This window comes from Terrapene carolina, unplaced genomic scaffold (assembly GCF_002925995.2).
Source record: "Terrapene carolina triunguis isolate 2854851 unplaced genomic scaffold, T_m_triunguis-2.0 Scaffold93, whole genome shotgun sequence".
In the NCBI taxonomy this organism is placed as follows: Eukaryota; Metazoa; Chordata; order Testudines; family Emydidae; genus Terrapene; species Terrapene triunguis.
The window spans coordinates 16,497,477-16,514,017 of NW_020664444.1; the positions used below are offsets into that span (position 1 = coordinate 16,497,477).

The window sequence follows — 16,541 nt, forward strand, 5'->3', positions numbered from 1 at the left end:
TGTGCGTTTATTAAATTGTGGTGTCTGGAGGTGTTATCAGTCGAAGGCCTTTCTGTTTTCACAGGGCTGGATGTATTGGTCTATAGCAGTGTTTCCCAAACTTGGGAAGCCGCTTGTGTAGGGAAAGCCCCTGGTGGGCCGGGCCGGTTTGTTTACCTGCCGTGTCTGCAGGTTCGGCCGATCGCGGCTCCCACTGGCCGTGTTTCCCTGCTCCAGGCCAATGGGCACTGCTGGAAACAGTGGTCAGTACATCCCTCGGCCCTGGTCTATAGTTCGGATAAGGTAAATCATTTTAACTTCTAATGGACATCTCTGTATCTTTCTGCAACTTGCAACACTGTCTCACTGATCTCAGATACTTTCCAGAACATAGATGCAACACAGCCAAATCCTGGATCTGAACACAATTGATTTTGGGAAAGTTCAGGTTTAGATCAGAACTCTGCTGCTGGCCCCTATCAATAAAATGCTTGAAATTGAAACCACATTTGGGAAAGTTTGGTTTTGCAACCAGATCTGAACTTTGCAGCTTGGGTTCATCATAGGATTCAATTTTGCAGCTTGGGTCCTTCTGTTCAATTTTCCAGGTAATCTAGGTGCTCATGATATTGGAAAAATCCAACAGAAAAAAGGCAATTATAACACAGAGACGCTTGTGACACCCTAAGAACCTCTCAATGCCAACTAGCAAATGGTTCACTATTTCTGTAACAGCAGCTCAGAATCATAAAATCGTAACACTAGAAGGGACCTTGAGAGCTCATCTAGTCCAGTCCCTTGCATGCGGGGCAGCACTAAGTATTATCTAGAGACCATCGCGGTCAGCCTGGCTATCACAGGGGAACACTTCAAAGGTGGTTCGGGGACTAGGGTGCACCTATTGTTAATCTGCATTGCCTTGAGATTGTTTGGGTGACTAAAACTGGTTAAGCACCAGCAAGTCTCTCTCTCGCTGGCGGTATGGGGGGGGGGAAGAGGGGGAGAACAAGGTAACACAGTTCGGGGCACCCTGAGAACTGTTACAGCTTGCATGGCATCACTGGAGTGAAAGAAGCTATGTTAAACTCCCAACAATGTTACATTTTTCCCCATTCTTTGTTCCTTAACTCGTCCCTCTTGATTTTCCCGGTGATTGTCTTCGGTAGCTGTTGGACAAATTCCATCTAATAAAAAACACAAAACAACTTAGTATGCTTCCCAGTGATGTTTTGGGATTTTTTTGCAATGGTGGCTCTGACCCCATGTGGAAGAATGGGAGGACTCACATGAGTCAGGGCTACTTGCCTGACAGTTTCCAGAATCAGGCACTAACTAAGACTATATCTACACTACAGCTTGTCGGCATAACTTATGTCACTCAGAGGTGTGAATAAACCACCTCCTGAGTAACATAAGTTAAACCGACAAGCGCTTGTGTGCACAGTGTTATGTTGGCAGGAGAGCTCTTCCCACCGACATAGCTTCTGCCATTCATGGAGGTGTTTTTATTATGCCGATGGGAGAGCTCTTTCCTGTCAGCATAGAGCGTCTTCACTTAATGCGCTGCAGCAGCACAGCTGCCTGCATAGGTACAGCTGTGCCGCTGCAGTTTTGTACATGTAGAGGTACCCTAATTGATTGCACATACAGTTTCCCAAGATGCACTGGGTTTCGTAAGAAACCTAAGATGGATACTTCTGGGGCTGTCGCTAATATGTTTACTCCAAAGCCAAAGGGACAAATCGTTCATCAATTTTCAATCAGGCAAATTTCCACTGACATCACTGGAGTGTTCCTGAGTAAGTAAAAGCTAAGTAAGAAGCTGATGATTTTACCCCTGGTTTGGAACATGGGGAGTATCTAACTAGGACATTCTACCTGGCCCAGGAATATTTTTAAAGGTACAGGGGTACATTTATTAACAAACAATTTTATTAAAAACTTATGAAAGAGAAAATAAATGAGATTTAGAAAAGTTTCCCTGAACCAAATGGTCTCTCTAAATCTTGATCTCTCTCTTTTAGATGAGTGAAGGAATCTCTGTCATTCTAAGTAAACCCAGAATGGTTCATTCTGGAGAGATTTAAGAAGGAGACATGTCCCATGTTAAAAATCACCCCTTGGGAGTACTTGCCTTTCTGGGATATTTGTATGGAGCGGTAACTTTCTTGACATGCTCCTGCAACTCAAGCGTTAATTTTTCCAGGTCACACGAGGAAAAGGCAGGTGACAAGACCACAAAAGCTTTCACCACCTACAGGGTAAAATCAATAGTACCAAACTGACACCAGCAATTTATAAATAAATATTGTTAGATTTAGTTCCCAGTTAGCAATATCCCTCCCAGACCACGAGATAGTTAAGAGATGTGTGAAGAAGCCAGTCTGTCTCTAAAATTGAGTGCCAGCCTGTGACCAGCGTGTGTGTAGGCAGGTAAGTGAGAGGAGGGGTGCAAGGACTGTCCCCTCTGCCCTTCACAGCAGTGCAGGGTTCACGTGCAATTGTAGTTCTCACAATCACAATAGTTGCTCCTGGCTCATGCTCCCACCATCTCCAAAGCTGGCCACGCCAGGTAGAAAGCATGACCATGGCCTCGCTTCCCCCATCACACACACTAAGCAGGAGAGCTGGTCGGGCTGAGGAAGGAGCACATGGAAGGGGGATTGCAGTGACTGTGCTCTGCGGGAGCTTCAGGAAGCTTTGATTTTTCTGAAGCACTGAGCATGCATTGGTCACACAACTCACACTGAGGCAGTACAGTTCCACTCCACAATGGCAGGACTGTGCTTTCAAGGCACTCTTACGCCATGTCTGCACACAGTTTTTGTCCTGGTATAACTATGCTGATGCGCGGTGTGATTTTTTTTTTCCAATGTAACCACTAGTATGGATACAATTATACCAGTATAAAGTTGCCCTGTACCAGTATAGCTTGTTCCCCTTCCAGTATGGGAATAGCTGTACCGATATCAGCACATTTCTACCAGTAACTGCATCCACACAAAGGGTGCTGTACTGCTCTAACTATACCAGTACTGTAAAACGTTACAACTTGTGTGTGTTGACAAGTCCTTAACAGCAGGAAGGTCTATTGATGGGAAAGTGTCTGTCATCATAATTATCTCGTGGGGAGAGACTGTGGAGATGAATAAATAGAGCAAAGGAATGTACATAGGGTTCTGTTTATCACCCTGGTAAAGGACTAGTCACACTGCCGTGATGCTGTGCAACAGCTGCACTTTGTACAGTGAATCACAAACCGTTTTGCCTCCTTGAAATATTTTCCTCATCACTCCCAACCTCATTACCTCGCCTCTGAGGGGGTCTGGGCTGCTGACAGCAGCAGATTCTACTACAGCTGGGTGCTCTAGCAAGGCATTCTCTACTTCAAATGGTCCAATACGATACCTAGGGGAGGAAAATGAGGTATTTAATTATACTGATCTGGTGTGAATATGTCTTTTAACCAGTACTGGGGTAAGAAAGACCTGATTATTGCCTAAGGCCCCAACCAAAATCAGACCCACGTTGTGCGAGGCGTGCTGCAAAAACTCCCTCCTCCAAGAGCTTACAATCTAAACAGACAGACAAAGGGTGGCAGGAGAAACAGAGGCAGGAACTGACTTCACCAAGGTTACACGGCAGGGCAGCGGCAGAGCCAAGGATAGAATCCAGCTCTCCTGAGTCCTAGTCCAATGCACTAGTCACTGAACCATGCTACCGGAATAAGACTATGTCTGATTCATTTGTAAGTCCCCTTGTAAGTTCCTTCCTGCCAAGAAACTCATCACCAGTTCCTCTCTTATAAATGTTATATGATGATAGAACTATACAGAAAGCTTGCAAAACCAGTAAAACAAACTAACCCTGAAGAATTGATGACATCATCAGATCTTCCAAGAAACCAGAAATATCCTTCTTCATCCATAGTCGCTCTGTCCCCCGTGACAAAAAAATTTCCACGTTCTGATGAAGCGGTTTTCTCAGGGTTATCCTGATAACATTTCACAAATGACAATTAAAATCTTTAGTGTAGTTTAATCATAAATTCTGCTGTTTTACACACAACTGTAAAGGGATCAGCCCTGTATAGCATATTAATGTATAGCAATGAAAGACAAATAAATAATAATCCTTTGTCTTTAAATAGCATCTTTGGTAACAGAATCTCAAAGAGTTGTACAAAAGTGGGTATTCTAAACTCCACCTCATTGACGGGGAAAGGTTCAGACAGAGGTTCAGAATTAGATATACATATAGTCCATAGTAAAGGAGGAGACCCAGGGGGCATTCTGCTTCCAAATTCCTCCTTGAATTCTCCAGGACACATAGGGAGGCATGCTCTGCTACAGCCTTTATTTACATATTTTATTTATCTAGGTCACACAGCAAGGTGGTGGCACAGTCAGGAAAGGAAGTCTAGGTTTCTAGATGTCCTCATCACCTGCTCAAAATTTTAGATTTATATCCACACGGAGGTGCATTATAAGTGCACAAATAATGCACATTACACATATAATACTCAGTGCAGTCAGGGTCATTGGTGAGGATGTGCTAGATGGAACGTCAGCTTGACTTTCAGAGCCCAGTTTTAAAAGGTAATGAACCAAAACCCTGGATCCAAACACCTCAAAATGTTGAGATGATTGAAATCTGGATCTAGATTCTTTTATCTTGGGTCCCATCTCTACTTTGAAGAGAGTTCCTTCAGAGTCTCCTTAGTTGGGAGGACTGTTAGTACAGTGCATGACCTTGAGATTGGTGAGTAGGCATAAAATCTGATGAAAATCTGGGTCTTTGTATCTAGTATGGAATTATAGGGATTTCCTATGGTGGTAAAACAGGTTTCTTACTATGTACTTAGAGAAAAGACCAAGTGGCCTTTTAGGTTTGATTCTGATGGCAATTTCCCCTTCTTGTCCAGAAAGCAGAACATTAGCATTCTCATCGATGATCTAGAAGAAGAAAAACATACTTCAGTAAAGCAAATAACTTAAACTGATATAAGACAGGAAGTTGTATTAACAAACCTGAACATCATAAAGGGGAACTGCCTTTCCCATTGATCCGGGTTTAATCTTCATCCCTTTGAAAACGGAACAAACTACTCCCTGTAAAAAGAGAGTTTTATTTCTGCAGAAATATTACATATATTCAGTCAGGTTCTACATTCATTAATTTTCCACTTCAATTCCAAACTGCTATGAATTAAGGGTTACAAAAACCCTGTGGGCTAGGCAAGTATTTTAAAGATTGGGACAGTGGAGTAACTTGCATGAGGTCACACAGCAAGTCTGTGAAACAACCTGTAAAAGAGTCCAGGTATCTTGACCCCAAGTCCTATATCTTAGCAACAACATCCTCCTTCTTCCCTATCACTTCACTCAGGATTTTCTCAGAAATCTTTATGGAAAAATGAAAGCACAAAAAACTCCACCTTTTCCCTGAGCTCTACAAGATAGCCATGTTTCCAAATCAACATAAATTTATAAGTTACTGTATTTTAATGGACTCTTCCTTGACATTTCAAGTAAGTAACAAATGGTTTCCTTTTGGCTTTTTTAACCATGCAACTCAAAAAAGCAAAAGAAATTAAAACTAATTAACACATTATTAACCCATTTGAACATACTGTTTCTGTTTGTCCATATACTTCATAGATAGTCAGGCCAGTCTTCCTTTTCCACTGCTCGATCACTTCTGGGTTGAGTTGCTCCCCTCCACTCACACAGTGCTGCAAACTCATGAACTTGTAACTTAATAGGGATTTAAAAAATCATGAGAGTCACTGAAAGGCCATTGAGGGCAAAGGGGCCTGTCGCTGGATTCCAGTGGCTATTGGTGATAAGCACAGCAGCTAAAGGGCTTGCAAATGTCAACAAACAATAATGGAAAGCTCTTAGTTGAAAGAGTTATCTTCACTCGAGTACAGAAATCAGAGGAAGAGATTTCAGCTACTTTAGCTCCTGATTCTGCAAGGACATATGCCTATGCTAAACTTTGTACAGTAGTCCCACTGAAGTCAGCTCACATTCCTACTCAGTTACAGTCACATGAATGGGCCATTATGAAAAACACATCGCTAAGGTATGAAAAACAAAATCCTTTGGTAACTGAAATTTATGGTAGAGAATTTTGCTAGTATTCAGCAAAATTCAGTACAAAAGATTTCTTGTGAGTCCTGCCACCTCATGATTAAACTACGTCATGTGCAGAAGGACCATCTTTGGAGGGTTGTATTTCCAGCACTGAAGTCATCGCACTAACTAGTGTTTCTGACACCATGTAAAACTTGACACACCAGCTAGGTCTACTTAAGTTTTCAGAAGGTCACCCATCACCACGGAATCTGAGCACCTCTACATGGGTTCATGAGAACATTGTTTCTGGGTTTGATGCACTTGGCTTCAGCCCCTTCGAGTTTTGCTAAGAATGTCAGCTTTGAGTGACCCCCCCAAATTTTGGAGAGAAACAGTTGAAAATGCTGTTTCCTCCATCTTTCATAATGAAATTATGCAAACCCCATGCATTTCTCATAACTATCTTTTCAGAAGATGCTGGTTATACTGATGAAACTCAATATATTGTGCCAAGCACCTAGAGCTGTGATTTCATTAAAATTTATTCAGGTGAGTATTGTTAGTAAGTCATCTCTCTCCTGAAGTACCTGGTAAGATCATGCTGCACCAGCATGCGGAACAAAGTCGGAGCACCAAAGATAGTGGTGATGGGAAATCTGGAGAGAGTCTAGTGAAATAAAACAACAAGATGAACAAAGTTTATGTGTGAACTGCAGCAAAGATGACATTAGCTAAGGGAGTACGGGAGAGTGTGTGGGGGAGAAAGTTCCCCCTTCTCTGCTAAAAACAGAGGGGAAGTCCACTCCCCAATCTCACCCTCCTTCTTAGCCAGTGTAGAGAGAGCTCCTTCTCCAGTTTCAAACAACTGTAATCACTGATATCAAAAACTATCTCTACATCAACTGTACCAACATTCTGGCTCTCTTTTGTGTTTCCCCCCTGAAATGTCACTAGTTACTACAGCTGTTGAGTGTTACTTTACATTCATGTTCTGGAATGCTATGAATAAAGAGTAAGTAATGACCTCAGGATTAGAGTTAGTTTTCCAACTAATCATTATTTTGTCAAAAATACTGATTTGTCTAAACTGAACCTGTGTCGCGTTCGATGAATTTCCCGACTTAAAAAAGAAGTTGAGGAAAGGTCAAAATTTAAACAAAACATTTTGATTGACCTGAAGTGAAAAAACCTAACAGGAGCTGCTCAGTTAATTCAAGATTTGTTTTGAGGTCTACCTTGCACATGGGGAAACTTCAACAAACCTACAGGATGACTTTTTTCTTACATTTAGGAGAGTTGTTGATTCAACCCGTGGAAGGCTGTGTACAAAGACACATGACCCGAAAACCCATGGATCAAGAACAGACCCCAGTGAAGCTATTATCCAGCCTGTATCTGATAAGCACCACATCATGTCTTCAGGAGTTAAATCCAGCCAGTATCTGATATGAAGAGAAAAGAGTGGTTACGGAAAAGTTTTTTTTTTTTAATAGACAATGGAACTAGAAATCAAGAACTTTAACTAGGTGTATACACAATAAGCATTAACGATGGTATTGCCTCATGACGAGCTTGTGGGCTCCATTCTCTTTGCAGGAATGGGGAGGTGGAGACTCTGAATGTAATCAGGGTGAATTTCCTTTGTGTTCTTCCATTGTTGCATTGGCGGGGGGGGGGGGGGGGGGGGGGGGGAGTAAGGTGGTAGAGGAAGAAGTGGAGGATTCTATGGAGGAGGCTGGGAATTCCACTCTTTAAATTCATGGATCTCAGTGGTTGTGCTGGGGGCAAAGGTGATCTGTGTCATGGAGTTCTCTTGCTTTTGCACAGCTGTCCAATCCCAAGATGCTCTGCAGCCCCAAGCACATGGTATCTATAGGAGCTGTGCTTCTAGAGTTATCTCCAGTTGTAGGCTGTCACCTGAATCCCTCTCAAGAAATGCTGGGAGTCATTCCTTAATTCAAAATGGAAAGATGAGGTCTGATCTCACTTCCCTGGTAGACAGGGGGAGTCTTGCCAGTGACATCATTAGGGAGCAGGATTGAAGCCACACATTGCATATTTCTTACCCAATGCTTCTTAATCAGACCTTTGGTGTATCTCAGTTATCTTGGTCAACCAGACTCATGCTTTCCACTTCACACTCAGTTTGGCTCCATGTTATAAAACTACCAGAGCCACAGTCCTTACCTTTCACTTATGACAGGTCTGAAACCAAGACTGCCCTGGGAGTGTTCAACCATCTTTGGAGAACCTGTGGTTCCACTGGTAAAGTAGATAACCATTGGGTCTTGAATCTTCGTTTTAACGCAGATGTGATCAGCAGTTTGTGCTCTTTAAAATATAGAATATAATGGTGGCTAAAGTGGATACAGGTGCAATCTACTGAGGTTTTGGCATGCAAATGTGGATTAGGTGTTGCAACTGCCCTCTTTCCCATCCCAGATTAAGCTCCTCTTGTGTCCTTTGGATATTACATCTCCCTGGATGAGAGCACTGACTTTCTTTCAGATAGCCTGCCTTACTCTAGTCTCATTTCTCATCCAGCATTAAATCCTATCCAGTTAATATAATTAAACAGAAAAGTTAGTGAGAAATCAGCATGGTAGATTCTTCTTAAAGGAGAAAGAGAAGGAAGACACCAGGGAAGCTTCATGTAGGAAGCAAAAATTGATATATTGGTGGGACAATCAAGAAGGGAGATGTGGATACCACATCATCACTTGCACTTCAGTGGATCTGAGAAAGCTAAGAAGGAGGTGAGGAATTGGGGTATAAATCAGGCAGCTACCTATGGAAGAACACATTCAGAAAAAAAAGTTCAAAATGTGATCTAAACTGAATCCAAACATGTTGAGATTTTAAAAAATGGATTAACTTTAAAGAAAATATCACATTGCGTCTATTTCCTGGGTCCACATCGGAGCAGAGATTCCAAAGAACTATTAGAAATGTTATTCTTGTGATCTAGCTGACCAGGCTAGAATTTGGAAGGATAGGAATACTCAATAAATTCTGCAGTGAGACTTCCAGTCTAGTTTTCAAAAGAAAGAGATTTGCAGATGTCCACATGAGCACCAAGGGCCAATCATTCCATAGACATGTTTGACCAAATTAGATAAAAACAACTTAGGTTTAGTTCCTGCCCCTATTTCATGTACAGAACGCCCATTAAGTAAGGATAGGATGGGACCCACCTGGAAAGAGACTGCTGTTAGAAAAGCAACTCTGATTTGGAAACATCAGCAAGGCTGTTGCAAAAAACTCCATTAATGCCTGACTCTGTGTCTAATGGATACAATGTACTTTTGAGAAACCCGCATTTTCTATCCTGTTATTGTAGCACTGCTAATGCCTACTTACTTGTATAGTTCATTAAAGTTCAGCCACCCAGCTCTTCTGCCTTCGGATACAATTAACTTGGTTTTCAGAAACTGGCAATCAGATGCAACTGCGTCCACTGTGGATGCCACCATATCATTGGTAATGATACACTTGGCCTTAGAAGCCTGGAGTCTATACAAAATGTCTTTCGCTGTTAATTGGGAGGTCCCTACCATGAGGACGATTCCTGGAAGAGCAATAAGGTTACTTTTTAAGAGGACATTTTTAATTTGATCATTTTCTGTGTGGGAACATACCCAAAAATTATTCCCCAACTTATACCAAAAATGAATTTGGATCTATATTGGTTGGCAAAAACTGTTTAGTAGTTAATTAATGTATATAGTTTTCTTCTTTATGAAAAAAAACTAAAACTTCTGTTCTTAACATTTTTCAGCTATCTATCAAGTTCAGCAATCTGAAACTGACCTGTTCTCATACAAGCCACATTCACCAGCCACCATTCCGGTATCCGGGGCAGAATCAGCATAACTCTGTCTCCCTTCTGCAGACCACATATATCAGAGAGGACATTGGCCACTTTTCTGGAGTGGAATCCCAGCTCCTCAAAGCTCCACCTCACTTCATTTCCTCTTCCATTTACCCACCAGAAGGCTGGGTTTGATGATCTCTTTCCATCCTACAAAACAGCACAAGGGTTAAAAGAAAAAGGATCATTTCAAATGCCAATCAAACTTGTGATGTGCATTTATCAATGAGTTTGCTGTGGATCTGTATATCCCATGGCGTGCACATTGGGAATCATCCAAAGCCAATTTAAGTCATTGGAAAAACTCTTGTTGACCTCGCATAGCTTTGGATCAGCCCCAATTATTTCCAGTAATCTTTTACTTTTTCTGAGCCCTCAGAGTTTAACAGATCAACTGTCTCTAGTCTCTAGTCCGGACTTTCACCTGAAGTCTCTAATGCTCAGCATTAACACTCGTATGAGATATCAGATGATATGAAATGCTTCACCTGTTACGCCTCCTTTTCTGGGCACAGAGTCAGGGGAATCTATTAAATGATGGTAACACCGACAGGGTGAAATGAAATGACATGAGAATGCTGAGGAACAATTCTGTCTCCTGCATGATGGACTCAGAACAAAAAGGAGCAATGGAGCTGATTGATGATAAGGATTTCCTCACGATGATCTGTGCAGTATTAGAATCTATTCTGGAGAGAGATAGCTGTGCCTTGGGGAAAGATTTCCCCTCAGTCACGTGCGGTCACTTTGTACAGCACCTTGACTTTATTATTTCACTTTATGTAAATAAAGGGTTTAACTCAGGGCTGGCCTTACCATGAGGTGAACTGAGGCGGCCGCCTCAGGTGCCAGACTTGCGGGGGGGAAGGCGCCACTAAGACCCAGAGTGTAGAAAATTGTGTCCGCGGCTGGTGCATATGTATTCTCTCTGCTCTAGATGCACAGAGAAGGTGGAGTGCTGTGCTGGAGGAAGGAGGGCACAAGAGACATAACACGCAGGCAGGAGAAAAGGTGAGAGGGAATAACAGAAAGTAGCAGGAGCTGCAGGGAGAGAGAGGAGGAGGAGGATCCTCTTATGTACCTCTCTAACACCCCCAGGAGCCTGGACTCATTAACACCAGCTTCTCAGGGAGCTTCCTGTTTCCTGCTGCTTCCCTGAACCCACTTGAGGAGAACAGGCAGTCAACTGAAGTAGTAGGAGCCAGTTAGGCCCTTAAGACACTGATATCTTCCCTCACTCAGGCCCTGCTACCAGCCTGCTTATTTGTCCCCTTCAATTGAGTGTTGAGAGTCACTATAGCAGGCACAGAACAGCAGTCATGAGTGAAAGAAGAAAACGCCCCTCTGGGGCAGCATTCAGAAAAAGCAAGCAAGCAAAGGAAGCTTTTCTATCTAAGCAGGAAGAAGCTCTCCTGAGATACATAGACACAAATGTTCACGGTGAGCCTTCCAGCCCCAGGGAGGATGTTAGTGGTGAGGAGATGCCCGATCTTCCAGTTAGTCAGTCAGAGTGCAGGTAACCTGACAGCTACTGCAGCGTCCATATCTCCATCTCAAATGGATGTAACCATGCACATTCCTGAAAAAAAGTGTAGATCAGAGAAGAATGTGGTGGAGGCACAAGAAACAGCTGCTGCTGAGTTTAGTTCCTTAAGTCTAGATGATCCAGGACTGTGGACCCACTTGATCAGTAGCCTGAGGGACTTCCTTGTACAGCATGGGCCACAGCAAGTGAAAAACTTCATGTTCCCCAAAGACAATGAAAATAGAAGTTTCCACCCAACACATTACTGGCGTGAAATCCCCAATGGTGACAAAGTGGAGAGGCGATAGCTTAGGTACTCAAAAACCCAGAATGCTGCATACAGTTTTTGTTGCAAACTCTTCCAGTCTAACATTCCAGCCACCTTAGGTTCTACAGGAACAAAGGACTGAAAAAATCTGGCTAGAAATCTGGCATCACCAGAGAGCATTCCACAGGTGGATGAGACTAAGGTTAAAGGCCACCATAGATGATCAGCATCAAGAGAAGATTGCATCAGAGTCTCTTTATTGGCAAAATGTTCTGAAAAGGCTCATTGCCATTGTGAGAATGTTGCTACCCAAAACCTAGCACTGCATGGCACTTCAGATCAGCTGTATGTGCTGAACAATGGAAACTTCCTTAAAATTGTGGCGCTGATGGCTGAGTTTGATGCTGTACTCCAGGAGCATCTAAGAGTCACCACCCAAGGAATGTACACACACCACTACCTTGGAAAAACAATTCAAAATGAGATCATACCGTTACTGGCAACAAAAGTCAAACAGAAGATTGTGGCAGATATGAAGACAGCAAGATATTACTCTGTTATTCTGGACTGCACACCTGACTTCAGCCATATGGAACAAATGACATTAATGGTGCGTTTTGTAACAACAACAAAACCTAGTGAAAATGTCACTGCAATGGTGACTGTCAGAGAGCCATTTTCTAGAATTTATTGACATTGATGATACTACAGGAGCTGGTATGACAAATGTGCTTCTTAAAAAGCTGGAAGATATGAGAATTGTGATAGCTGACATGAGAAGTCAGGGCTATGATAATGGTGCCAACATGAGAGGAAAGAACAGAGGAGTGCAGACACGAATCCGAGAGCTAAACCCTCGAGCTTTTTTTGTCCCATGCAGTTCTCATTCATTGAACTTGGTGGTCAGTGATGCAGCATCAGCTTCTAGTGAGGCTGCTGAATTTTTTAACGTAATTCAAAGCATCTATGTATTTTTCTCTGCATCAACTCATCGATGGCAAATTTTGAAGGAACATCCTCTCTGACACTGAAACCACTGAGTGCCACACGATGGGAAAGTCGAGTGGAGGCGATAAAGCCTATCAAACACCAAATTGGGAAGATAGATGATGCCATAGTTGCCATTATGGAGGATAATGCTATGACAGGAACTGTTCGTGGGAGAACAGTGGCAGAGGGAATTGGAATCACCAGAAACATTCATAACTTCAAATTTCTGTGTGGCTTAGTGTTGTGGCATGACATACTGTTTGAAATAAATGTTGTAAGCAAGAGACTCCAAGGTGTTGATCTTGATATATCTGGAGCAATGGAACAACTGGACAAAGCAAAGTCATACCTACAGTCTTACCGGTCAGATGAGGGATTTCAAAATGTTCTGAAGAGTGCACAGAAGTTGGTAGAGGAATCCTTCCTTCAGACTGAAGCTATTTTGCCACCCATTCAAGAATACAAGCGTCACCGAAGAAGACGACATTTTGATTACGAGGCACGGGATAATCCCATAAGAGACCCCAAACAACAATTCAAAGTTGAATTCTTTAACCAGGTGCTAGATTGTGCAATACAGTCAGTTGAACGTTTCATGCAGCTCAAGGAACACAGCAGTTTATTTGGGATGTTGTATGATATTCCAAAACTCCTCAGTATATCTAAAGAAGACCTACACCAGCAATGCAGGGCACTAGAGATAGTGTTGACACATGACGACATGCGCAATATTGATGCGAGTGATTTAGGTGATGAACTGAAAGCCCTTTCAAGATACATTTCAGCGGGATCAACTCCAAAGGCTGTTCTGGAATATATGTGCACAAATAAGTTGACCACCCTCTTTTCAAATGCTTTTGTTGCTCTGCGCATACTTCTAACACTTCCTGTAACAGTTGCCAGTGAAGCTTCTCCAAGCTGAAGTTAATAAAACCACATCTACGCTCCACAATGACACAGGAGAGGCTGGTCGGCCTTGCAACCATCTCAATAGAGCATGAGCTGGCCCAGACTGTGGACCTTCAGCAGGAAGCAGTTCAAATCTATGCAACCAAGAAGGCACGGAAAGCACCACTTTGATTATTCAAACAGATAAAAATTCCAGTGTTTACTATGCAGATAAGAAAAGTTACATTTGCTGTTCAGGCATTTGAAAGTTAAGTGTTACTTAAAATTTTTGAACAAGGTATTTTAAGTTGTTAAGTTCTCCTTTATTGGGGTAGGTTGCAGAGCAGTACCATGAGAGGAGTAGAACAGGAAGAAGGCAGAATTGAGACCTTTCAAAGTTTTGCCCCAAGTGAGGGAGTATTGGGGGCATCATTTGAGCTCCCCGCTTCAGGTGCCAAAATGTTGGGGGCCGGCCCTGCTTAACCTTTCTGCTGTACCTATGCAAGGAGTCCCAATAGGACTTTGATGGGAGAAAAGTGAACAAGATTTAGCCCAAGGAACCCAGCCCGTCTAATGATAAAGCATGAGAAGCATGATAATTTCAAATGCAAATTATCTTCAGAAACTGATTTGTCTTTTAAATAAATGACAAAAATAGTTATTCAAAAAGAAATAAAATCTCTAATCTGCCCAATGACAAAGATTTTACCTTTTCCATCTGAGACCATTTGTCCAGCACATCACTTGCAAAGTTAAAGTATTCGGGCACTTGCTGTTCACCCTGCCTGATAGATTCGTCATGTGAAAATAGCTCTGGGGCAAGAAGCCTGGGCTGTTTATGGAAAAGCCTACAACTTGATTTGGAAATCCACAAGGATTTGAGAATCTGTAATTTAAGCAAAGTCTTCATGGTAGCAGAGGATTTGTCAGGTTGTTTTAGACCATGTAAGAAAATAAATAAAATAGTTGTTGTGGATCCTGAAACAAAAGAAAAGACAAAAACAACAGTTATCATCATCCTGAAAGTTGTCTGACAAACAAGCAAAGATAGAGGGTCTAATTCTGGTTTGGTGTATTAATCAGTACAAATCTTTTATAATAAGCATGGTCAATCTGTAGTTTTTAATAGAATGTCAGTAAAGTGGATCACACTGTTTGGAAAAACCATCCATTTATTTGGCTTATTTATATCTTGCACCACCAAGTCCTTAAGAATTTAGCTGTCTGCAGCATTAATCTTGGATCTTATTTGCAGCTTCATGGCTGACTAGTGTACTGCTCCTTAGAGGTGCTAATCACTCACAATTCTTATTGAAGTCAATCAGTGTCATTTAACACGCACTGATGTCCGTATCCAAGAACGGTGACACTTTGTAGTCTCCATCTGCTAAAACTACCCTGATTTCTTTAACTTTCCTGTGTGTAGCATGTACTTAGCTGATGTTTTCCAAGAGGTTTCCACAACAATCCTCACAGACTTTCCCTGATCAATGTGCAGGGCCGGCTCCAGGTTTTCTGCCACCCCAAACAGCGAAAAAAGAAAAAGAAAAAAGCCACGGAAGCCACTCTCTTCGGTGGCAGTTCGGCGGTAGGTCCTTCACTCCATCTCTTCCTCTTTGGTGGCACTTCGGCAGCAGCTCAAAGAGGAAGAGAGGGACTGAGGGACCGGCCACCAAATTCCCGCCCAAAGCACCTGCTCCCTTAGCTGGTGCCTGGAGCCGGCCCTGTCAATGTGCTAGAAGACTACCTCATTCATCACATAGATCCCAATCCAGCAAAGCACATAAGCATGTACATAACATTAAGCATGTGTATTACTGTTGATTTCAACAGGACTACTCAGGTTCTTAAAGTAAACACATGCTTAAACACTTTGCTAGATTAGAGCCACATTCCCCAATTTGGTTCTTTACTACAAGATAGGTCTACATTTGTCTTACATTGTACTACATCTCCCATCTGAATACACAGTAATGATCCCAAACGCTTCGGAGTCCATTTACATTCTTCCTTGATATCTGTGCCTTCTATCTTTCTCTCTCTTTAGTATTATCACAAACGTGGAGATCTCGGCTTCAGTCCTTTTGCCAAATTGTATGCACATAGTGAACATTCGGGATACATTAACGTGCTCCCAGCTCGGGTAGATGGACACATACTAGCTCTGCTCAAGTTAGCACACTACAAATAGTAGTGTAGCTGGGGGGAGTAAAGGCACCAGCTTGGGATAGCCACCTGAGTGCAACCCCACCCAGACACTCTGCGTATATCCTTGGGTGGCTAGCCAGAGCTATCCCTGGCTAGACTGCTATTTTTAGCATGCTAGCTCAAGCAGAGCTAGCATGTGTCTGTCTACCTAAGCTGGGAAGCAGGTTCCTACCTGCAGCGTAGATGTACTCTTAGCGAGTGCTGCAAGTGTACCTGGAGCATTCCATGTCCTGGAATAAAACACAGTCCCTGCCCTGCAGAGCTTGCAGTCAGAACATTTACCAGTGGCGACCTAAAGGCCTATCAAGGTATGAAAATTGTTTTCTGTCTCCCCACCCGTCCCCTTCATTAACACTCTTCAAGTTTCTGGAAGATACGCTTTAATGAAACGTAAGTTATTAGACTCAGTACAAAAGTAACTGGGTGAAGTTCTATGGCCTGTGTTACTCAGAAGATCAGACAAGATGAGCGAATGGTCCCTTATGGCCTTAAAAATCTATGAATTAAATAGAAAAAAAATCATTTATAGCTATGCTCTGGATCAAGTTCATTCCATGTGTAACTATATGAAGTCCCACTGAGTGAGTTTTTCCCTTTGTCCCGGTTTTCTATTCAGCGCCATATTTACTCCACCTCCAGTTTCTAACCTTATCTTAACTCTTTCTCTAATCTGATATGGAACTTTCTCAAAAGCTCATAGACTATCCTAGTACTATTTATCCTCAGAATATC

At 42.4% G+C, this 16,541-nt stretch overlaps 1 protein-coding gene across 2 annotated transcripts; it reads right to left on the reverse strand.

Annotated features, from left to right (window-relative positions):
- Positions 1-1,076: 1,076 nt before the first annotated feature.
- LOC112109958 (acyl-coenzyme A synthetase ACSM4, mitochondrial-like) lies at positions 1,077-14,511 on the reverse strand. 2 transcript variants are annotated; one of them, XM_024204707.1, is made up of 13 exons: positions 14,311-14,511; positions 9,870-10,080; positions 9,420-9,627; positions 8,247-8,390; positions 7,345-7,501; positions 6,647-6,726; positions 5,612-5,735; positions 5,010-5,090; positions 4,833-4,934; positions 3,846-3,973; positions 3,288-3,387; positions 2,114-2,233; positions 1,077-1,163 (listed from the first exon to the last, which is right to left on the reverse strand). In XM_024204707.1, exons 1-13 carry the CDS (start codon positions 14,509-14,511, stop codon positions 1,077-1,079), a joined length of 1,743 nt encoding a protein of 580 aa, XP_024060475.1. The 2 variants fall into 2 exon arrangements, with proteins under 2 accessions (XP_024060475.1, XP_024060474.1); XM_024204706.1 differs by having other exon boundaries at positions 5,010-5,086; positions 5,608-5,735.
- Positions 14,512-16,541: the final 2,030 nt, after the last annotated feature.

Excerpts from the sequence above, each read along its gene's own strand:
- LOC112109958 (XM_024204707.1), bottom strand. The coding sequence starts at position 14,511 with ATGAAGACTTTGCTTAAATTACAGATTCTCAAATCCTTGTGGATTTCC. Across the intron at positions 10,081-14,310 it reads AATGGTCTCAGATGGAAAAG|GATGGAAAGAGATCATCAAA; the intron begins GTAAAATCTTTG and ends GCTGTTTTGTAG. Across the intron at positions 7,502-8,246 it reads AGACCTGTCATAAGTGAAAG|ATACTGGCTGGATTTAACTC; the intron begins GTAAGGACTGTG and ends TCTTCATATCAG.